Raw genomic sequence first — 24,512 nt, forward strand, 5'->3', positions numbered from 1 at the left:
TGGCTTGCTTCTCCAAATTCAGGAGGCACCTGTTGAAAACAAAAGCAAAGTATTTAACATCAAAAATGAAAAAACAAGCCTAGATTCGTAAGAAAAAAGGTACTTACTTTCATCATCCGAATCAAAACCAAAGAGGGATGTGCATTTGTCCTTATGTGTCTGCAGCTCTTCCTCATTGTTGAAAGACTGAAAACATCGAGAGCAACGTTGCCTAGTAGACACTTTTTCGTGCTTTGCCACAGAGCCTAATGTCTTTGAAGCCACCTGGGGTTCCTTCCAGCGTTTTGGCATGCTAATGTAAGACTCATCCAGATAGGCTGAGGGAAGAGGTCGAACGAATTGTTTCGTTACAGGTTTTCCTAAAACCGCTGGTTCCTGCTCTTTAACGACTGGGTCCGAAGGTTTATCAGGAACAGCTTTGTCACACTCGCTATGCCCATTAACAATACCATGGCTCTTGCTACTGTAGCTTACGGAACTTTTATTGAGGACCAAAGGTTTTCTATCCTCATCATCCTGATTTGCAGAGCCCTTCGAATTGGCTGTACCCAGAATTTGTTGACTTAAAGAATTTGCTGGTGCCTCCATACCATCTTCCAGGCTTCGAGGGGCTCCATGCCCTGTTGGTTCAGATTCTTTGGGGTTTTTTTCCGAATTTGTATTGAGTAGATAATGTGATTTCTCATGCTTATACAGGAGTATAGAGCTCTCAACTTGCATAGAGCAGCCAGGGAAGCAGCACATCGCTCTCAACGGATGATGGCTTAACATGTGTTCGCTAAGCTCCATACGTGTTTGGTACCTCTCCCTGCAGCCGTAATGGTTGCATGGGAACTTCAGCTCACCTCTGTGGCATATCACATGGTCAAAAAAATGCTGAGGGTTAAATATCTTTCTGCAACAGAAAAGACATTTTTCCTTTGCAAAGTTGAAAAAGAACACGAGAGCCTTCTTGTCACCATGGTGGTGAGACAGCACATGTGAAAGGACAAGGATTGACTTTGCACTAAATGTACAAATCTCCACAGGGCATCTGACCTGCGTAGATGCTCCAGTTCTTTTTCCTTGGAATGGTGTGGAAGGCTGTTTAGGTTTTGGCTGAGTCCCATTTTTATGCCCCATTGGATTTATTTCCTTAACTTCAGTATTTTTGTCTTTGGGTTCCTGATTCTCAGAACTGACTTCGGGGATGCCTGTTATCTTCCTCTTCTTTACATCTTCTCTATCCTCTTTTTGATCTCCAGGAGTAATCTTCTTCTTCTTCTTTTTCAGCCCAGAGTTTGGCATTTTATCTTTTCTTTTTATTTTTGATTTGCTCTTGTCTTTTGTTACTTCAGCATTCTCAGATTCAGTCTTGATATTGTCTTTCTGACTTTCTACACTATCAATTATCACTTTGTTGTCTTGTGGTAATGATGTCTGAACCTTTTCATCAGGGGTATTTGACTCAGGCTCACTCTTCACTTTTCTTTTCTTTCTGATCACGCCATTTACCTTATGAGCCAAGTTGACCTTGGTTTCTGTATGGTTGTCATTTGGAGTTAGTGTCTGCATAATCTTTGCTCTCTTTTTCGCTAGTCCCATTCTGAAAACCTTTTTGTTCTCATCTATGGACTGAGATTTCTTTGCTAAAACTCTCTTTAAACGTTTTCTCTTCATCTTGCAAACTTTCTCCTTTTGTTCTTCCGATGTACTTGGGTGATCTGAATTCTTAACTAACCTTGCCCGCAGTCTCTCCTTAGGCTCTGAACTTTGCCCTTCCTTGTGCAAATTTGAGATGTTCAAAGTACAGTTTAACCTCATTTTGACATTTCTAAACCTATTCTTCATGGCAGGATTCATACGTTTGAACAATCTTGTCTGGGCACGTCGCAAGGAGGTCTCGGTGGCATTCTCACAAATATTTTCATCAAAAAGCCCATTAGACTTTTTCAGCTCCTGAATGTGCACTTTAAAATGGATTGATGGACTACGCCCATGAGTGTAGCGCTTGTGGCAGAACATGCACTTTCTGTCAGTCCGATGATGCCACATTGCATGCCGCAGAATGTATTGGTATTTGGTTTCTTTATTGCAAAGGCTGCAGTTAACCGAAAGCTGGCAATTTGCATCACTTGGGGGAATAAAATCGGGGACTAGACTATCAACAGCTTTGTGCATTTCCGGTGATGTCTCCTCAGGTCTTGGTGACAGCACTGGTGCCTCCATACTCTCATGCTCAATTTTAGAAGAAATGGCAATCTCACTTTCACTCAGACTGGCCACTGTATCATCAGGGAGCATCGTCATTTCAGTGAGAACTGGAGGAGCATCCTCATGAAGACCAGTCACATTTTCTGGTGTACTTTCAGGTTCAGGAATGGCATCAGGTGTGGTGACAGATTCTGGTGGAAGATCAACATCAGTAATTTCTGGAGGACTAATAGGACTGTAAGGACCATAGTCTGGATATTTGGTGTTTGCATCTTGGGGACTTGGTACATCATTAACTTGTGGATGTTCAATGAATTCTTTAACTGGCTCAAGAATGGTTTCAGCAGGAGTGGGTATTTCCTCATGTGTAACTGGGATTGGTGTAGCCTTGATTTCCACAGCATTTTTATCCTGTGCAACAGCTCCAGGGCTCTCTTTCAGTTCACATTGTTGCTCAGCAGACTGTTGCTCAGCAGACTGTCTCTCTTGTTTGGATTCATTATGGTCCACCTTTACAACTTCTCTGGGTGAACTGTCGACTGATATTCCTTCTATTTCAACTGTTCTTGAATATGTGTGGAATTTACGAACCATAGAAAGGCCTTGCTCCCGGAAAACAATTTCCTCCCTCACCCTGACGTCTTTTTTTCTACATGGCGTAGATTCTGCTGAGAGTAACTCGAGAAGAGACGTAGCACTGTCAGGCCATTTCGAATTGTCTTGAGATTCAGATTTGTCAGTACTGCTTTCAGTATTATGAGGGGTCTCTATGGAAAACAGTGAGGCCTGGACATCAGAAGTGAGGTCAACTTCATTATCAGGGTAGGAAATGTTCATTGTAATTTCACTTAAAGGCTCCTCAAGTAAAAGTTCCTTTAAAAGATGTGACTGCTTTGGTTTCCTTCTGGGTTTCTTGTCTTTCTGAGGTTCACTGTTTTCAGATAACTGGTTCAAAATCCATTGTGGTTTCCTTCCCTTGCGCTTCAGAGGGTTCATTTCTGTCTGCTGGGAACGGAGTCTCTGGCGTCTACTATTAAGTTGCCTGGTATGATTCTTTGCCAAATCCAATTGCCTAAATGAACGCCGAACTGGACAGCCTTCTGAATCTTTTACAAGCTGTGTCCCTGGCTTCCTCCCCCGCCTTTTGCCTGGAGGTTTGGAGGATGCTTCCCCTGAGGCAGAATTTACCCACGTTTTCACTGACTCCACTTCCTGTTTTTTTCGACTGGTATGATTCTCTGTTTTAGTCATAGTCCCATAGGTGTTGTCTGCGTAACACTGACAATATCCTTTTACACAGTAGCTTGGCATCCACTTGTCTCTTTGCTTGATTTCACATAAGGCTGCTTTACCAACCTTATCACTCATTAGCTCCAGACAGTTTGTTTCGATGTTGAGAAGGCTCCAGAACTCAGGGTCAAAGTACAGGTCTTTTTTCAGGATCTGGAGAACCTCAAAGCGTACACTGTTTCCCACAAGACTGCTGTCTGCATGGTACTCCTGATCAGGGTGAGTATAGAGGAGGAACACGTTCTTGTATGACTCAACAGTTCTATCTAGGAAGAAAACTAGCAGTGCACAAGCCCTACAGACCTCAAGGTCATTAGGGAGTAGGTATGCAATGGTTTTGTAGACAAGAGACTTGGTGGCTGGATCGTTCTTAAGGTCAGTCTGCAAGGCTCGTGCACAAAGCTCCACACAAAACATCAGGCCATCTTTTCCAAGCTGAAAAATAAAACCACAGATTTTATTGCAGTAGTCATTTCAATAAAAGAAGATACTAAAAATAACATTTCATAAACGCTGTGATACTGTAAATATTGATATATGGTGTGTTCATTTAGTTTTTTGTCTATGTCTAGAATTACATGTTTAATAAACAGAGTGAACTGATGACAAAATATCTTACCTCTGCCAAAATCACCTTCATAAATGGGAAAATCGCTTTTATGTTGGTGGCCGACAGAATCATTATTTTGCATTCCTCTAGGAAGCCCTGCTTAGAGAGGTTTGATTGCAGGTAGAGTCTGCTCCATATGAAGACCAAATCCCTTAATGGGAAAAAAAAAAAAATACAACAAGAAATAAGACTGTGATTCTCTGCACTTTTAATACTATTTTATGGTCAAGTTCTTACAATGACTGTAAGAATACTGAATTCTAGAAAGAGGGGCAATACACTGAAGACAATCCCCCTTGTAAATGTTCATAGCGCTTGTGAGACCCACCAAAGGTAGTACATTTCTCCAATCTGGAGCTTCTGAGATAGGAAGCCTTTACTCAGCATCAAAACAGTCTCATCTTTCTCCTCATTCTCCATCATGCACAGCATCTCTACAGCATCCTTGCCATCGATGTCTGCCATCTTTAGAAAAGAAAACAATAGTGTTATTTAAAGCTTCAGCTAGGTTTATATACAAACAACGCACTACCGTCCTACACATGAACAGACCACTTAAACTGTAGTCAAGTCAATACATTGTGGTAGTGATTAGGGTTGTGCAAGTTTTGCATGACAACTGCCTGACTGCAGTTCCACTGAATTAACAATTCTTTCCCATAACTTGTTAATTCATTCCCTCCAGTTAAATTGTAACAGTTGTGCTAATTCATTACTTAGTTTTGAATTAAAGTTTAGCCGGTGTAGAAAAAGAAACGGTGCAAGCCAAAATCCAAAGATTTAGCCTAAATACACTGAGGGGAACAATAGGGTAAAACAAGGATAAACATATGAAGTGTGAAATTTGGTGGAATGTCTGGGTTTCAACCATTATGACGTACTTGCAGAATTTCTAATCAACAGGTAAGCTAAAATTCATTAAAAGTATTCTCCTAATATATTTAACGTTTAATTGAAAGGAACTTGTTGAGACATGCCTTCACATTTAAAGACCCATAAGAGATGTGTGTGTTGTTTGAGTTGGGGCAATTAATAAGTTGTAGGAGCAAATTATTAATATCTATTTTTTCCACATATCATGTGCAGGGCTCCCTACTGCAGAGTATTTCACACACGTTGTTAATTCAGTTTCGCTTTCCCAGCAGCTCAACATCCAATTTTATGTCTTGCTTGTGTTGAAAATACGATTAGCTTTTCTGACCATTTACAGAGTCAACTGCTTTAGAATACTGGGAGAAACATGAAAATATGAGAGACAAGGTGGGCTCCACCCTGCTCGTGTCCCACAGCCCTCTACATTTCTAGATACTAGATGTAAAATTTCTGCTTTCCACATTTAAGTACTGTATATTTCTATTTTAATGCACTTTTAAAGCCTGAATCCCATCAAAAGTGTAATCCGTACTCTAACTGCTGTGGTTGGCCACTTTACCCCCACAGTAGTAAAAAAAAAAAAATTCAATTGTCACAGCCGTAATTACATTTACAGTACAATACTTATTTTGCATGAGACAAATGCATGTCCTTTTCTTTACGTGAACTTTCTAGTTGCATCATGAAAAAAAATACATTGTAAATAAAAAGTACTACATTTTAAAAGAATTATCAATCATACACCAAACTGTTTCAGCCCTGCACAAGTTCACGGACTGTCTATGTGCAGAGTTCTAGACTCTCAAGAATGCTGCCATTATAAATCACTGAAGCCAACACTGCACATTAAGCCTCTTACTTACACCACATCTACGCTTTCCTAATTATAACTGAGGCATTCTAGTCTTCTGTATCGCTCGTTTACGGTTCATATTGCGTGTTAAACCATTCAGATACCGAAAGTGAGCAGGACGGAAAAAAAGTTTGAATTATCCATATTATACAGCTATTCATACAACTTGCAATCACTTTTTTATTTCTTTTACTTAAAGTCCCCCTGAAATCAAAATTAAAGTTTTATGGCTTTTAGTATGAATATATTAGCATTAAGATTATCTATAAGCTAGTGTGCTTCAAAACAACGACAAAATTCACGTTTACAAGATATGGGCATTGAAAACTTACAGTCTCGTCACTTCCGCCAATATGAATCAACGATTTTTATGATATCACCGTGCACTTCAGTTTCTCATCAAACGTTCTGTCCAATCAAATGCTCTCTAGAGTCCGTAGGGTCCCGCCCCCTACACTATAAATAGACGCTGAATCTGTCTTGCAGAACACATATTCTTTTCAAAGGTTTTGAAACAATCACACCTATGGTAACATAAAAGTGTTGCTATCTAAGGTAGTCTGCATCACATTTTACGTCATTGTGAGCAGTCATGTTTAGAGACCACCAATGGAGTCCTATGATGCAACACAGGGCGTTACACTAAACAGCCTTACACCATTTGCACTAGCACAGAAAATGGCTAATATGCTATCCAACAGAGCAAATAATTTTAAGTCAGGACTCAAATAGTAAACACAGCAAATTTACACAGTGCTTAAGCCCTGTTCACACTACAAGCGACATGCAGCGACAAAGCAACGCAATCCCATTCATTTTAATGGAGAGCTGGTGATTTCCATCGACAAGAGCGACAAAAATGTACAGATAATGTACACAGCCCGTTGTCAAAGATGTTCATGGCTTTCTTTCTTCAGTCGTAAAGAAAGGAACACATTTCAGGAATTATCCCCATTTAGTGGACTTCTATGGTGCACGCAAGTTTGAACTTCTAAAATGCAGTTTCAATGCAGCTTCAAAATGCCTCTAAACTATTCCAGCCAAGGAATAAGGGTCTTATCTAGCTAAACGATCTGTCATTTTCTAAAAATAAAATAAAAGTCTATATACTTTTTAACCTCAAATGCTCATCTTGTCTAGCTCTGCGTGCACTCTTTGCATTCTGGTTCAACACAGTTAGGGTAGGTGGATAAACTCCCATCTCATTTTCACCTCCAACTTCAAAATTGTTCTGCATTGCTGCAGAAGTACCAACCCAATGTTTACAAGGAGAATGTGCAAAGAAAGTCAAACGCCTTTTACAAAAGTAGATAAAACAACGATGTAGGGAGATTTTGAATCTGGAGGAGAAAATGAGACAGGAGTTTTTTGACATACCCTAACCTGTCTTACACAGAATACGCATGTGCATCGCAGAGCTAGACAAGACAAGTATTTGAGGTTTAAAAGTATATACATATTTATTTATTTTTTTCAGAAAATGACTAATCATTTCGCTAGATACGACCCTTATTCCCTTAGCTAGAATCGTTTGGAGCCATTTGAAGCTGCACTGAAACTGAAAAAACTATTTCTTTACGACTGAAGAAAGACAGACATGAACATCTTGGATGACAATGGGGTGAGTACATTATCTGTAATTTTTTGCTCAGGAACTACTCCTTTAAGGCCTATTTCACATCAAGTGTAGTGTAACTATTAATTAAATATCTTTTTACTCACCCCCTTGCACAAGCGCTCATGATGAGAACCTCTCCAAAGGCAGATGAGGTAGGCTTGCTTGAAATAGAGATGCCTTCCTACAACAGAGTGCCGGATGCATCTCCTTGTCAGTGCCAAGGCCTCCGAAAGCCTCTCACATGCCACCAGATAACGCACACGCAGCTCAAAGAAAATGGCTACTTCTGAGCTCAGATATTTGTCCACTGTGAATAAAAAATACATATATTAAAAAAAAAAAACCATAAAATAAATAAGCCTCACATAATAACTCCAATAACAGTTTAAGAAATGCAATGTATGATGATTTTTAAACAAAAGCTTGATTGACTGACCATCTTCTTGTGGTAGTTCTGAATCCTTGAGGATGGCCTGAAGAACAGGGTTTGCCCAAGGACCTCCATCTTTAATAATATGTCTAACCTGCAAAAGGTAAACATTCTGGTGTCTTACCAGACTCGCATAGCAGTCCTAAAATAGAGAAAAAAAAATATTGTATAAGTAACACAACAAGATAAGCACTGAAAGTCTGGTAAGCAGAATTCAACATGATGCTTCCCACAAGAATAATAGAACTGAGGTAATGCAGTTACCTGGAATGAGTCTAGAATGTCTTTTAAAGGATGCTCGATGAATTCATCTTTTCCAAAGAACAACAGCAGTTCGAAGATACTCCTGCAAAAAAAAAAAAAAAAGGTGATTCTGTAATTATTTTCTTTACCAACCTGATGCTCCAATAAATTAAACTGTAGGCCTTTTATCCACTTTTATAAGTGGATTTAGGTCCCATTCAGACAGGATCCGTTTGATATTAGGATGTAGAATTTGATTCACTTTTGTCAACTGTTCTGTTGTATTATGACACAATATCATGCTTCATATCCCAACTAAATATTGTTTGCCTTTTATAAACCTTATGTAAAAATTTCAAGACATACCGCTTAACCATGAATTGACAATTAACATTAGACATCCAAATACTTCAAGGAAAAGTTCACCCAAAAAAGAAAATTTGGTTATCATTTACTGACTGTCGCTGACCGTTTACACTCATGTTAACATATTAAAATATTTAATTTTTATCTTGTACATCTGTAGCACAAAACCCAATCAAAACAGTAAAGTTCTGTGTAGGCTACGTCAAACTGGCATATAATAATTAACCTTGCTTATAGCCTTGTTTTACTATTGTTATGAGGGACAATACCAGAATGACAGTGATTCCGTTTTTTTTTTTTTAATAAACAAGACAAGCAGCTGCATGTATATAACCTACACTACCAGTCAAAAGTTTTTTTACCAGTAAGATTTTATTATTTTTATTTTTTTTTATTAAGCCTCTCCTGCTCACCAAGCCTGCATTTATTTAATCCAAAGTACAGCAAACAGTCAAATTGAGAAATATGTTTTTATTTTCTATTTGAATATATTTTAAAATGTAATTTATCCCTGTAATTTCAAAGCTGAATTTTAGCATCATTACTTTAGTCCCATGATCCTTCAGAAAACAATGAATATTCTGATTTGCTGCTCAAAAAAAATATTATTATTATTATTATTATTATTATTATTATTGTGTTGAAAATAGCTGAGTAAGTTTTTTCAAGCTTCTTTGATGAATAGAAGGTTCAGAAGAACATTTTTTTAAATAAAAATCTCACATAACATTATAAATGTCTTTATCATCACTTTTAAACAATGTGAAGCAACCTTGCTAAATAGTCTTAATTTCCTATAAAAAGATATATATACACTGACTCCAAGCTTTTGAATGGTAGTGTATAATATAATTTACTCAACTGTTTTTAATATGAGAATAAAAACAAAAAAAGTAAATCAGCATTTTAGAATGACTTCTGAAGGATCATGTGACACTGAAGACTGGAGTAATGATGCTGAAAAATTAGCTTTGATCACAGTAAATAAATTATATTTTATTATGTATATTCAAATAAAAGGCAGTTATTTTAAATAGTAAAAATATTTCACAATCTTCTTTCTCTCTTGGCTTGCTCCCTTCAATCAGGGGTCGCCGCAGCGGAGTGATCCGCACCGCCAATTTGGCACGTTTTACGCCGGATACCCTTCCTGACGCAACCCAGTCCTGAGAGTGCACTAATTTCACAATATTACTGTTAAAATAAAATCAGCATTTACTATGAAACTTGACATTAAATAATATTTCAAGTCACTTATACAGACTTTTTTTTTACTCTCTGGGGGTTTGTTAGACTGGTCAGTTACACCATCTTTGTTTAAACGTTAAAGAAATGAGTCATCGTGCACATCCCTATTCCAAACCTATATTACTTTCTTTCTTCTGTGGAACCAAAATGATATTTCAAAAAGGTCTCTCAAAACTCTGTTTGGTAACCAACATTCTTTAAAATATCAAATGTCAATAATAATAGCAAAGTCATACAAGTTTATAAGGACACGAGGTGGAGTAAATGACAACAGTCCGGCGACTTAAATGTGTGGTCTACTTCCTAAAAGTGTGACAGCATATTTAACAAAGATATATAATGGCAAAAGCAGAAGTATAAACTTACAGGGCCAGACTACTCAGTGTGTAGCGTACATGCTCACACTCTGGAGGGAATGATGCCGCACCATGGACAAATGAGCACAGGGCACTTTGCAACACCTGGAGTTGTGGAAGAGGCACCTGCCATCGTCCGGTTTGCTCCACCACCAACTAAAAGAAAAGAAAACAGACAGAGATTTAATAGAGAAAGAAAATATTGACAATACTGTAGTTATGTGCTCATAAAGCTAGAAAACATTAGTCACGTGACTTGTCATGTTTGTTTATAGCCATGGAAGTCACCAGCATTTAATGACAGTTCATAAACTCAGATACAAATTAGGAAACGTCAATCAAACTTTCGTAAACCACCATAAAAATGTATTTTTAGACAACGCAGGATGGATTCATTACCTCAGCAGCAATTTCATTAAAAACAAAAAGCTGCTTAGTAACTGTTGGGAACAAACCAACGATTTAAGCCAGCCTTTGCAGAGACTGGTTAATAAGACATCAACTACTGCTAACACTGACAGCATCGAGTTATAGTACTATTTAACACCCTATTGTCGTGCATAAAGACGTATCAAACTTGGTTTGTCTGTTTTGTGTTTCACATAAGCGCTGACAAACTAAATATAACGAACTGTGCATAAGCTGTTCTTTCGTAGCCTGCTTGTTTTGGAATGCAACTTGGGAATGCTAACCGTTAGCCACATACCAGGCTAATGAAGCTAACAGAGAGAAAGTGACAGCCCGTGTTTTAGAAATCGTGATTAAAAACGAACCTTAGCACTACTGATATCTACTCCAACACTATTTTGAAGACACCCGTAGTTGCTGAGGTAAAATGCAGTGCAATTTTGACTCACGGTGGCTATACACTGGGGGAGGGGAATCTGCTGACATGCTGCTAACACTGGTTAGCCCCTCTCTGTTTGCTTTTTCTAAAAAGCTTGCAGACGCTTTCGTCCGGGCTGTCATCTTACCTCGCAGAATCGTTCACAGTACGTCTTGCTTTGGAGTCCGCGTTCGTCGCTTGCACTAGTCTTCAACAAAGTCTCCAGTTCTTTCTTAAACCTGTCTAACTCCAATTCACTCTCTTCTTCCGCCATACTGCTTGTCTAAACCAGCGCGTACAACAGAGACCACGAATGTTACCGTGAGGCTAAGGACAGCCCACCTGAGCCATCTGATTGGTGGAATGCCCTGTCAGTTGTGTATTGAGTAATAACTGTCTGCTTTGTGATTGGACGATGACGCCTTCAATCTAGTAGTGGTCCCAGTGTAGGTTCACTCTCAACATTTTATTGGTTGCTCAGGAATGTTAATATTTTATCCTTCTCTTAATGAACACCCCAAAAACAAATAAGTTGTCAAAGCACTTTAATTGTCTTCTTAATGAACTAAGTTCCATACCAACTGCCTCCAACCATGTTTAACAAGCACTTATCTTATTTGATTGTAGTTTTAGTTCAAATAAAAGAATTATCGAATAAACTGGTAATTAAATCATTTTTATGTGTAACCTGATAATGAGTAATCATTAGTATAGCGTGCTACACTACAAACCAGTGATTCAACTGATTGATAATTAGTCAATCACTGATGGATAGTCATTAACAGCAAAGAACAGCGCCTTCAAGCTATTTGAGCAATATAAGTGAATGGAGCTTACAGATGTTGTTGTTGGCGTGATAGTCCTTTTTGTTTGTTTTAAAGAATTCTGATTTTTTTCTACATTAGCATAAATTTGCTTCTGCTTCAGGACTTTGTAGGAGCTATTGTAATTGAACAGCTGTGGGAGTAATCAGTTGCAAGCTTATCTAAACCTTTGAAAGATCTCAGGTAAGAAATGTTTACTGTAGAGAGTTCTCATTTAAGTTGAGTATAGTTTTTGCAACATTTTAAAACGGTGTTGGGTAACACATTAGGCCTACAACTAACAGAAGTTATGTAATCAGATTACTTTTTCCAAGCAACTAGTAAAGTAATGCATTACTTTACTAGTTAGTTCCTCCTTTTTTTTTTTTTTTTTTTTTTTTTTTTTTCAAATAAGTATCACCAGTTACGTTGTTTTCAGATTGCCCTGATGACTAGTTTTGTGTTTTTAAGTTAGTATTGAAGAGTTTCAAACTAAAAAAAAACTTTTTTTTTTTTTTTTTTCAAAAAAAGTGTGTGCGTGTGTGATCGTGTTCGTTCTGCTATATAGATGGAAATGTACTTTTTCCTTCAGCCTGAAGCTTATTCATTTCACTTTCGGTGTTAAAGGAACACTCCACTTTTTTTGGAAATAGCTAGGCTCATTCTCCAACTCCCACCGAGTTAATGAGTTGCGTTTTACCGTTTTGAAATCCATTCAGCCGCTCTCCTGTTCTGGTGATATCACTTTTAGCATAGCTTAGCATAGATCATTGAATCCTATTAGACCAATAGCATCGCGTTCAAAAATAACCAACGAGTTTTAATATTTGTCCTATTTAAAACTTGACTCTTCTGTAGTTATGTCGTGTACTAATACTGGCGGAAAATGTAAAGCTGCGGTTTTCTAGGCCGATAAGATTAGGATCTACACTTCCATTCCGGCGTAATAAAGGAAGTTTGCTGCCGTAACATAGAAGAAGCAGGCGGAGTAATATCACGCAGCGCCTGAAATTAGTTTCCAGCTAGTTTAGCATTTGCACATGTGCTGCGTGATATTACTGCGCCTGCTTCGGCCATGTTATGGCAGCAAACTTCCTTGACTATTACGCTGGAATAGAAAGTAGTTCCTAATCTTATCGGCCTAGAAAATCGCAGCTTTACGTTTTCTGCCGGTATTAGTACACGATATAACTACAGAAGAGTCAAGTTTTAAATGGGACAAATGTCGAAACTCATTGGTCATTTTTGAACGCAATGCTATTGGTCTAATAGGATTCAATGATCTATGCTAAGCTATGCTAAAAGTGATATCGCCAGAACAGGAGAACGGCTGAATGGATTTCAAAACGGTAAAACTCAACTTATTAACTCGGGGCGAGTTGGAGAATGAGCCTATTTCCAAAAAAAGTTGAGTTTTCCTTTTAAAGGGCTTTTTTGTTAGCCACACATAGAACTTCTATTAAAAACAAGTGTTTGAATAAATAACAAAGTAACGCAATTCTTTCCATTAAAAAGTAGTGAAATGTAATAATAATATTATTATTATTTATTTTTTATTTTTTTTAGGAAAAACTCCTTGTAATGCATTCGTTTTAAAAGTAACTCTTCCCAACACCATTTTAAAAGTTTATGCTTAATTCAGTACAATCAGTGTAAGTTGTATTACCAACCGTTTGGCAGTAGAGAGCAGTAAAGTTGTCACTAGCATCTTGATGTATGAAATTCAGTTCAAGTTTTTCAAACTAATCTGCTTTCTGTTGAATGTACCTGAAACTGTCTTACAAAAGTGGTTTACTGCTTTAAAATTTTTTTTTTTTTTTTTTCCTTTTGGTTTATTGGGTTGTTACTTTTTTTTGCAGACATGTCTGTTGGCTTACAGCTCCTTGGAACCACACTAGGCATTCTTGGCTGGCTGGGAATCATCATATCATGTGCGCTTCCACTATGGCGTGTGACCGCTTTTATTGGGACCAACATTGTGACTGCGCAGATTATGTGGGAAGGACTGTGGATGAGCTGTGTGGTGCAGAGCACTGGCCAAATGCAGTGTAAAGTGTACGACTCCATGCTGGCTCTTTCTCAAGACTTGCAGGCCTCCAGAGCAATCCTTATTATTGCTTCCCTTGTTGGTTTAATAGCAATATTTGCCAGTTTTGCAGGTGGTAAATGTACTAACTGCTTGCCAGAGGGTTTTGCAAAAGCTCGGGTTGCTGTAGCAGGAGGGGCGTTCTTTGTAGCTGCGGGGGTCTTGGGTTTGGTGCCATCTAGTTGGACTGCCCATCAGATCATTCGGGACTTCTACAATCCTCTAGTGGCCCAATCTCAGAAGAGAGAGTTGGGAGCAGCTATCTTTATCTGTTGGGGGGCAGCGGTTCTCATGCTGATTGGCGGAGGACTTCTCTGCAGCTCTTGCCTAAAAGGAAGAGAGTCTCGTGGGGGTCGGTACATGGCGGCTTCTCAAAATGGAAGGGAGCGCTTGGAGTATGTGTGACTGCAGGATGTTTGACTATTCTGAGAACTGTTGTGTGCATGGTTTTTAAGTGTTTTATCTTTTTAAATATCTGTATGTGACATTTGTATGTAAACCAGGAATTTCAACCTGTTGCAGAATTGCTGTCAGTTGAGCTAATAAACTACAACTTTTATCCAACAGAGGGCAGTATTGATTCTTTAATGACCTATATTAAACATTAATTTAGCATGTGTACCATAGAGGCCTATAAAGTGGGGTTTTTTTTTTTTTTTTTTTTTTTGTCCCGAGCAGTTAAACTGCCTGCTGTTCATCAGAAGAATATTTAAGGTTCCACAGATTCTTTGGTTTTTCAGCATTTGTGTATTTGAACACTTTCACAATGTGGCTGTATTTTGAGATCCGTCTTTTCACACCGAGGACAACTGAGAGACTCATATGCTACTATTAGAGAAGGTTCAAATGCTCACTGATGCTTCAGAAGGAAACATGATGCATTAAGAGCTGTGGATAAACTTTTTTTTTTTTTTTTTTTTTTTTTTTTTTTTTTTTACTTTTGTCTTCTGGGAAACAAGTGGCTTCTGAAGGGCAGTACTAAATGGAAAATGTAATATTTAAACAATATATGAACATCATTCTGTTCAAAAGTTTACACCCCTGGTTTAATGCATCGTGTTTCCTTCTGAAGCATTTGAACTTGTAAAAGCTGCATATGAGTCTCTCAGTTGTCCCCTGTGTGAAAAGATGAATCTCAATCATACAGTTATTGTTGGAAAGGGTTCAAATACACACAGCAAAAAAAAAAAAAAAAATTGTTAGAACCCAAAGAATATCTTATTCAGGTCACTATATATAAGTTTTATATGATCCCTTTTATTGCAGATACTACAAGGTGTATGTAAACTTTTGACTTCAACTGTTGCTTATTCCAAAATGAATTCTGAGCTGAATATTATTAGTCAGTCAATTATGTGACGATTATGTGTTTCCAATCAAAAGCTGTTCATGCAGCATTGCCTTCCATCTTCCATTCAGATGGAACTGCCTGTTGTCTTTCTCTCGGGATCCTGCAGTTTTATGACTTTTTCGAGCTTACCTTGAAGGTTCCCCTGGGAAATGGGATGTGTCTCTGCTATCTTTGCTCATGGGTTCTCAAGTCCATGCTCAGATTTTTCTTGAGCCTTTTTCCATTTCACTGATGCTGCCTTTGAGTGGACACCTTGCACCTCTGGGTCAAAAATTCATTACATTTCACACATTCAAGATGGAAATGAAAAACAATTATTTTGTTAATTAACTCAAATATCTACATCTGAATTTGAAATAACAAAAATGGTTTCTATTACATTTATTTAAAGCACTAAAATCTGCAGGTAGTAATTATATTTACATGGGTTGTGCATCGGCGTGGCTCCGTAGCGCAGATGAATCTAAAATTTTGGGGTGTATGTGTGAGCTGTCAGTCAGCGCACTAGTGTAAATATTAAATGTACTTTGGAATTATAAGGTGCTTTTGCCCCACATAGTTTCTATGAACTACAATTTAGGAACTACTCATGACAATTCCTGAGAACTAAGGTTTGAGACAGGTAAAGGCCGTTAACATTCACTTTCTGTATGTTTATGTCTTGTAACACTATAAAATACTATTTTGTGTTTAATGAAAAACAGGATGACATGAGGAATGCAGCATTAATATTATATTATTAATCTGCTCAGCTAGCTCAATACCACTAGCTGAGCAGAAATACAGTTGAAAATTTTCATGTTTCGCTTGGTTCCTTTAAAATCACATTGGATTTCCTGCGCAGCATAAATGTTTAGAAGTGCTTGGACTTTTTGGCGAACACGTTTCCCGCTGGGTAAAACTGTAAAAAGTTTAAACCAGTTTCAACTTAAACTAAAGTCAGCAGCTGCTTTAAAATGACTTTTACTTTTAAGTTGATGTAACTTAAAATTTTAAGGCAGCTGCTGAACTTTTTAAGTTTAAACTTTTTACTGTGAGATACTATGTCTTGGAAGTATGCTCAAAATGAGAAGTTCCACTGGAAAATGTCATCTGAACAAGTGAAAAATCTAAACAACTGAAAAAAAGTTTAAATAAATTGCACTACCGATTAATTCTAACGTGAATTTAGTGAGTATTAGCGTTATCTATAGATTTCAATTTCTGTAAAGTCTAATATAATTGTCATAACATTTGAATGTCGTTTTAAAAGATGTTTCTTTTAACCTCAAAAAACTATGTAATGTTTCTTAAAACATCTAAAAAGGCAAGTTTAATTATTCCAGCTGCTGTAAGAAGCTACAAATGATCTGCCAGCTGCAGCGTCCAGACACGTGATAGCTGGGACTCCTTCTTTATGTATACAGACTAATGCTGTCAAAATTAGCATGCTAACACAGGCGATTAATTTTTCCAGTTTAACGGCATTAAAAATATTTAACGCAGCGGAGATGCTAGGGTTGGCCACCCCACTCACAACTGCTGCTTCTGTCTCTTTTTTTTCTTGACAAGAAATGCGTTTATTTAGTCGAAAAAAAATCTTTATGACCACATCAAACGGGAAACTGTAATGTTAGGTGGGTTTAATCGCAATTCATTTTAGAAAAAAAATTGCGATTTAATTAGTTATTTGTTTATCGATTGATAGCGCTAATACAGACACTCAAATTAGAAAACATTATTACATGCTTATCGTTGTAAATCAAGTAAGGAAATAGTTTTACACACTGTTTGGTTATGTGCTTGCACAATAATTGATTTTAGATCATTCTTAACCCAAAAAAGTTATGGAATGCAGCTTTAACATACTGTAGTATCAAAACTAAATGTATTTTACGTGACCAGAAAATTTTATTATTAAAGGGATAGTTCACCCAAAAATGAAAATTTGATGTTTATCTGCTTACCCCCAGGGCATCCAAGATGTAGGTAGCTTTGTTTCTTTAGTAGAACACAAACAAAGATGTTTAACTCAAACCATTGTAGTCTGTTAGTCATATAATGGCAGTGGATGGGCACCAAACCTTTTAAAGTAAAAAAACAAAAAAAATGCACAGACAAATCCAAATCACACCCTGTGGCTCATAACGATACATTGATGTCCTAAGACATGAAACAATTGTTTTTTGAGAGAAACTGAACAGTATTTATATAATTTTTTACCTCTGATATACAGCAATGTCCGACTGTCATCTGGCGTAGTTTTTACTTTCAAAGGTTTAGTGCCCATCCACTGTCATTATATGACTAACAGACTGCAATGGTTTGAGTAAAAAATCTTTGTTTGTGTCTTGGATGCCCTGGGGGTAAGCAGATAAACATCAAATTTTCATTTTTGGGTGAACTATCCCTTTAACGTTGTGCTTGTTTAAGTATATACAAATCATTGAAATATACCACGTGCACTCAAAATAACTTGCAAAATACTTTCCTTTTAATGATATATAATTAATATATATATATAAAATAAAGATCAGTGTTTCCACAATCTTAAATCATCACACCTTTTCCAACACCACAATCTGTTTCCCACCAGTAAATATGACTTTGTTTGGTTATTCATTTGCTCGGAACTCTTAATTATGATACTTCCAACTCCACTTGAAGGCAATATAATTACTCTAGATCCAGAGGAAATGCCATCATGACAAAGGTGATCCCAAAACATGAACTAGCTGCACTGTGAAAGGCATTGCCACTTTTCATACTTTTAAGAGCCCTCCAAAAACTGGTCACTGACAAAACATTTAAAGGAGAAGTTCACTTCCAGAAAAAAAATGTACAGATAATGTACTCACCCCATTGTCATCCAAGATTTTCATGCCTTTTTTTTCAGTCATAAAGAAATTATGTTTTTGAGGAAAACATTTCAGGAATTATCTCCATATAGTGAACTTCAATGGTGCCCGTAAATTTGAACGTCTAAAATACAGTTTCAATGCAGCTACAAAGGACTGTAATGGTGCGTTCACACCGGACGCAACTTGCGCGGAAAAAACGCGCTATTCGCGCGTAGTTGAACGCTTGAACATTTGAGTTTACTCGCGCCATTCGCGCGTGACATTTTCTTCACAACAGACGCGAATTCGCGTCAAGGGAGGGGCTTCTGCCACTCGTCAGCGGGAAAGTAGTTGTAAAATAGGTGAATGAGCTCAATTTGCCAGCTTTAGCTTGCTTGTAGTCTCAATATGTATGTATATGTAGGTCAAATTGAGTAAAGAGCGTTTTTTAAAACTAACCAGATTGTCCGACCTCTTCACTCACTTTATTCCTAGCAAGATCCCTTTTATTCCTGTTTCTACAAAAGTCCAAAGATGTATCGTACAGCTCCGAGGAACCACAGACAGCAACGGTGATTTTGTCCGCCATTGTTGTTTCGGATTTCTGCCTCCGTCACTACTAGAGCAAGCTCCTGATTGGTTAACGCGGCGTGGATTTTCGCCAAAGTTCAGATTTTTGAACTCGCGCGATTCGCGCGGCAATCGCTTGAAACGCTCAATGCGCGCTGCGCCATTCACGCGTTTCGCGCCGCAGGATGGCTATTCGCGTCTTTGCATTGACTTAACATGTAAATCACTCGCGCTTGCCGCTTCATTCACGTCCGGTGTGAACGCACCTTAACGGTGCGTTCACACTGGCACGTAGCGAGCGGGGCGAAGCGAGCATTTTCAATTCATTCATATGGAAGTTGCGCGTAAACGGTCAAGTGGTGCATTTTGGGATTGGAAGCGGCGCGGAAAAAGCGTTCAGAGCAGCTGAGAGCGTCAAAAGGTTGGGCATTCCTCAACTCTATGCAAATTTCGAGCGCAAAACGCTGGGCGACAACCAATCGCTGTGAAAAGTAGGCAAGGCAACTATGACGCGTGTTACCGAAACCGGTGGATTACTGAGCTGAAATCACATAGTATTGAAAAGTAAATGTACTTTGCATGTTTTCATTATATGCTACAGTTTATTTTGTGAACCGCCATTAAAAAAGACAAATAAAGCGCAAACAGGGTGTAAACATTGTTTTTCAGAGGCGTGCTCTGCTCTAAATTTGACACTCCCCAAAGCAGTGGCGTTGTAGCGTTGCCAGCGGCACTGAGCGCAAATTTGAGGCTGTAGTGTGAACGCACCGTAACAGTCCCAGCCGAGGAATAGGGGTCTTATTTATTGAATCAATTGGTCATTTTTCTAAAAACTCCCATCTCATTTTCTCCTCCAACTTCAAAATCGCCCTACATCGCAGTTTTACCTTTTTTTGTAAAGGGTGTTTGGCCTTCTTTGTTTTGACCTTCTAAACTCTGGGTCAGTAAATCTGCAGCAATGTATAATGATATTAAAGTTGGAGGAGAAAATGAGATGGGAGTTTTTTGACATACCCTAACTGTATTATACAGAGTACAAATGCGCATGGCAGAGCTAGACAAGACGAGCATTTGAGGAGGTTAAAAAGTATATACATTTGATAAGACCCTTATTTCTCAGCTGGGATTGTTAGGAGTCCTTTGAAGCAGCATTGAAACTGCATTTTGGAAGTTCAAACTGGGGGGCACCATAGAAGTCCACTATATGGAGATAATTCCTGAAATGCTTTCCTCAAAAAACATAATTTCTTTACAACTGAAGAAAGAAAGACATGAACATCTTGGATGACAATGGGGTGAGTACAACTACTCCTTTAATATAATATACTATAATATATTAACAATTTAACCATTTTTATTTGGTCAATACACAGCAATTTTTGAATGGCTGTTAATGAAGAAAATTTTTCTGGGATCCAGATGGTGTAGTTATGGTATATCAGTCGGGGCTAACTGGACCATGCTAACCAGCCAAACTTTGCCCCCATGGTGGAGTCGATTTACATTACATTTGTACACCAGACGCTTTTTAATTTGATATAAAATCCTTCATTTTAAAATACTGAATCTTTTAGTGGAGCAAATGGGTTGGTTTTTTACATGCATTCATGTACCAAAGTATCCACAGGCACTATATAAACAATATACAGATGAAATGTCTCTGAAAGATTCTTGCAGAAGTCCACTGATTTACAGTATAATGGGATTGTCATTGTAATTTGCAATTTCATCTCTTGAAACCACATTTTTCTTTCCCTCACAGTCAGTTTCACAGGACATTGGTGCAGCAGAGGGGCAGGAGTCTTTTAAATGCTTTCTTAAAGTCCTCATTAAAGATGGTGTATATTAGCGGATTGATGAGGGAATTGAGGTACCCAAGCCAGGTGAGAAAATCTGCAAGCACAGCGGAAGTACTGCAAGTCGGGCAAATATTCACAATCACCTCCTTTAGGAAGAACGGTAACCAACAAATCACAAAGGCTCCCAGGATTAGTCCTAACGTCAAAGCCGCCCGTCTCTCCCTGGCCCCTGGGTTCCTCCGGACCTTGATGAGATTGCCTGATGAAGAAGAAATACGCACCCTTTCCCCATCTGTAGATGGATCGGAAAATGACTTCTCGACTGGGCAGAATGAGTCGGGACTGAGGGCGATGTCTTTATCAGAGCTCATTCCAGGAAGCATGACGCTGCTCACTGTCTGTTTGACTAATCGGCTGCTCCCTCGACGGTTACGCAGCGTCTCCGCCGCCTTGTATATCTTGTAATAAAGAACCAAAATGAGGGCCAGTGGAATATAGAAAGCTCCGAAAGTAGAGTAGACAGTGAAAGCCACATGGTCATGCTCGATTAAGCAGTCCATGACTTCCCTCTCGCCATCTTTGTGTTCCACAGGGAATTTTCTCCACACTAAAGGTGGTAGAGACACAAGCACAGACAGCGTCCACAGGGCAAAAATGGTTATGATTGCTCTTTTATACGTGCGTTTCTGGGAATACGCCACAGCGTCGGTAATAGCGCGGTATCGATCAAGCGCAATGGCAGCTAGGTGTAAAATTGAACAGGTGCAGCATGTAACATCGACACCTAACCACAGGTGACACACGATTGGACCAAGAACCCACGTCTCTTCTGCAATGTACACAATGCTGACAGGCATCACTAGAACAGCTACTAGAAGATCTGTCACAGCTAGAGAGCAGATGAGGTAGTTGGCAGGCTGGTGGAGTTTGCGGGTGATCAGGATAGCAGTGATGACCAGGGAGTTGATGGCGGTGGTTGCTACAGCCAAGAAGGAGAGAGTGAGGGAAAGGATGATCTTACTGGGACTCATTCTGCTGGCCAGAACATCAGAGAGATCCACAGATGAGCAGTTAATGGGGTCCATGGTGAAATTATACGGTTGTGAGCTGTAAGAGATGGATCAAGAAAAAGTATGAGCGAGAGCGAAACTCATTTCTATTATAAAAAGACAACATGTTGAGTTTGACAGCAATTTACATTCATAGCATGAAGTGTGAAATTAAAAAAGCATGTTTTCTACCAACGCAAGTCTTAAATCAGTCAAACCATGAAACAATTTGTGTTAACATCATTATTTCAGTGGGTAATTCTGGAACTTATTTCCCAGGTGTTTATATTTAGTACAACTATAGCAGACAGATTTTAAAACAGATTTTAACCTTTTTAAAATCTGTTTTATTTCTTTATTTATAAAACAAAGTTGGGGAGTAACTAGTTATATGTAATGACGTTACGTAATTTAATTACAAAATACATGTAACTGTAATCCGTTACAGTTAGAACAATGTGTAATATACAGTTACTTCAACATGGTAACCATTACAAAGGGGGTTACATCTGAATATTTTCTCTCACACACACAAGTTGGGTTTTTCTGTTTTATGGGGACATTCCATAAGCGTAATGATTTTTTTTTATTTTGTACAAATTGGATTTTTTTAACACCCTACCCCAACCCTACACCTAAACCTACCCATCACATTTTCAGTATGATTTATAAGCTTGTTTCTTTATGGGGACCATAAAAGTTTGGATATTGCCATATTGTGGGGACATTTTTCCCATAATGTAGGATACACATGAACCACACACACATATTTAATTGATTTCTTTCCCAAGTTGCATTGACTGCTTTAATATATGAGACACCAATGTTTCAGGAGTTTATTACTCATGCAGTTGAAGTCAAAAGTTTACATACACTATGCAGAATCGGCAAAATGTTAATTATTTTACGAAAATAAAAAGGATCATACAAAATGCATGTTATTTTTTTTATTTAGTACTGACCTGAATAAGACATTTCACATAAAAAAAAAATGTTTATATATAGTCCACAAGAAAAAAATAAAAGTTGAATTTATATTATTTAAATTATTTTACGAAAATAAAAAGGATCATACAAAATGCATGTTATTTTTTTTATTTAGTACTGACCTGAATAAGACATTTCACATAAAAAAAAAATGTTTATATATAGTCCACAAGAAAAAAATAAAAGTTGAATTTATAAAAAATGACCTCGTTCAAAAGTTTACATACACTTGATTCTTAATACTGTGCTGTTACCTGGATGATTTTTTTTTTTTTTTTTTTGTTCACTGACAGTGATGAGTTCTTCAGAAAATCCCTTCAGGTCCCACAAAATCTTTTTTTTTTTTTTTTTTCTTCTGTAGTTTCTGAAGGGCAGTACTAAACAAAAAAAAAAAGATATTTACACAAAATAAGAAAAATGTACACATCTTAATTATGTTCAAAAGTTTACACTCTTAATGCATTGTGTTTCCTTCTAGAGCATTGGTGAGCGTTTGAACCTTGTGTTATAGTTGCAAGTGAGACCCTCAGTTGTCCTCAGTGTGAAAATATGGATCTCAAAATCCAAAATCCAAAAATCAAAATACAGTCATTGTTGGAAAGGGTTCAAATACACAAAATTGCTGAAAAAGCGTGGGATCTGAAGGATTTTTCTGAAGAACAGCGGGCAGTTTAACTGTTCAGGGCAAACAAGGGACTCATAAACAGCTATTACTAAACAAAAAAAAAAAAAACAGCTGTGGATCATTCAGGTAACAAGACAGTATTAATGAAGTGTATGTAAACTTTTGAGCAGGGTAATTTTTATAAATTCAACTATTATTTTTTCTTGTGGACTATATGTAAACCTCTTTTATGAAATATCTTACTCAGGTCAGTACTAAATAAAAAAAAAAAATAGCATGCACTCTGTATGATCCCTCTTATTTTGGTAAAATAATTAACATTTTGCAGATTCAGTAAACTTTTGACTTTAGCCGTGTTTCCTGTCAAAATTTTTGACTTTTTTGAAACTTTGACCTAAAAATGTTTTGTTACATACCTTTCTATTAAAGTTTTCTGACATTATTAAGATGATTTTTTTCTGACACAGTTTAACTCTAAATTCTTGTCCTATTTTATTACCATTTTTTAAACTATAGCGAGTAAATAGCGAGTGATAATGTGAGACATTTTGATGGTGTCTTAGTACATTTTGGTTTTACTAATCATTTTGCGATTATTGAGATGTATTTGTTCTGACACAGTTTAACACTGAGTTCTTGTCATATTTTATTACAATTTTCTAAACTATAGTGAATAGACTGTGATAATGTGAGAAATGTGGAATGTTAGTTTGACTGTATGTATGTGTTAACTTTTATTATACAAGAACACACACAAAGAGCAAGATTTGAGATATATTATATCATCTACAATAAAATAAGATCATTAATATGATTACAAAATTCAGGAAACAAAACTCTTACATTTTTTAAATGTGTTTCCCCCTTTTTTAAAAGCAACCGTATGCAATATAACATGGGGAGCTAGTCTTTATCATTTATTTTCAATGCTGTATCATTTTTATTGGTATAACTTTGTCCCAGACATTTTTTATGAAGCTAATAAAATAAGAATTATTACATTTAAAACTATAATCAAAAGCCAAGACTCGGTTGTGGCACAATTGTTGCCAGCCATGTAATTAGATTTAGCAACTCAAAAGATTTTATTCTATTTTAAAAATGACAACAAATACAAAAAAATAATAATTTTAAGTTAAGAGAAGAAAGTGTGGAAAAAAAGAGTGCTCTTGTGCTGAGGAAATACTGTATGTTTTAGAGGTATGTCCATTTCAAATGCACTCTCAAGCAGTCTCTTTGATACAGTTCATTATGCAGTTCTCAAGGTGGCAAATTTATTTGCTTACCCCTTTGTCAAAATTTATCACCTCATATGAGCACAAGACGGTTTTCAGCATTACACGGCATGTTTAAAAATATGCTGGGTACACTACTTAAAAGGTACTTATCACTTTTTAGTTTTCTGTTTGGGGAAATAGGATTTATGTTTATGCATGCCAAGCTAGATGAAAGCATCTTAAAATGTTTACTATTTGCGTCATTCCTGGTGAAGCTGTAATCTGGCCTGGCAGTAAGAT

The 24,512-nt window shown here is 37.4% G+C and overlaps 3 protein-coding genes across 3 annotated transcripts in view; 1 reads left to right on the forward strand and 2 right to left on the reverse strand.

Annotated features, from left to right (window-relative positions):
- znf654 (zinc finger protein 654) overlaps positions 1-11,181 on the reverse strand; it is a 12,336-nt gene extending 1,155 nt beyond the window's left edge. The window contains exons 1-9 of the mRNA XM_073842008.1: positions 11,055-11,181; positions 10,091-10,236; positions 8,132-8,213; positions 7,874-8,009; positions 7,542-7,744; positions 4,422-4,558; positions 4,103-4,244; positions 108-3,918; positions 1-29 (exon numbers count right to left, since the gene is read on the reverse strand). The exon at positions 1-29 is cut by the window's left edge and continues 1,155 nt beyond it. Of these exons, the coding sequence (XP_073698109.1) occupies positions 19-29; positions 108-3,918; positions 4,103-4,244; positions 4,422-4,558; positions 7,542-7,744; positions 7,874-8,009; positions 8,132-8,213; positions 10,091-10,236; positions 11,055-11,180 (4,794 nt within the window). The 5' untranslated portion in view covers position 11,181 and the 3' untranslated portion in view covers positions 1-18. The remainder of the gene's footprint in view (positions 30-107; positions 3,919-4,102; positions 4,245-4,421; positions 4,559-7,541; positions 7,745-7,873; positions 8,010-8,131; positions 8,214-10,090; positions 10,237-11,054) is intronic.
- A 2,389-nt stretch (positions 11,182-13,570) lies between these two features.
- cldng (claudin g) lies at positions 13,571-14,200 on the forward strand. The gene has a single exon (XM_073841559.1). It carries the CDS (start codon positions 13,571-13,573, stop codon positions 14,198-14,200), a length of 630 nt encoding a protein of 209 aa, XP_073697660.1.
- Positions 14,201-18,887: 4,687 nt separating this feature from the next.
- htr1fb (5-hydroxytryptamine (serotonin) receptor 1Fb) lies at positions 18,888-21,419 on the reverse strand. The gene has a single exon (XM_073842892.1). It carries the CDS (start codon positions 21,417-21,419, stop codon positions 20,304-20,306), a length of 1,116 nt encoding a protein of 371 aa, XP_073698993.1. The 3' UTR covers positions 18,888-20,303.
- Between the last annotated feature and the right edge of the window lie 3,093 nt (positions 21,420-24,512).

This window comes from Garra rufa, chromosome 6, assembly GCF_049309525.1.
Source record: "Garra rufa chromosome 6, GarRuf1.0, whole genome shotgun sequence".
In the NCBI taxonomy this organism is placed as follows: domain Eukaryota; kingdom Metazoa; phylum Chordata; class Actinopteri; order Cypriniformes; family Cyprinidae; genus Garra; species Garra rufa.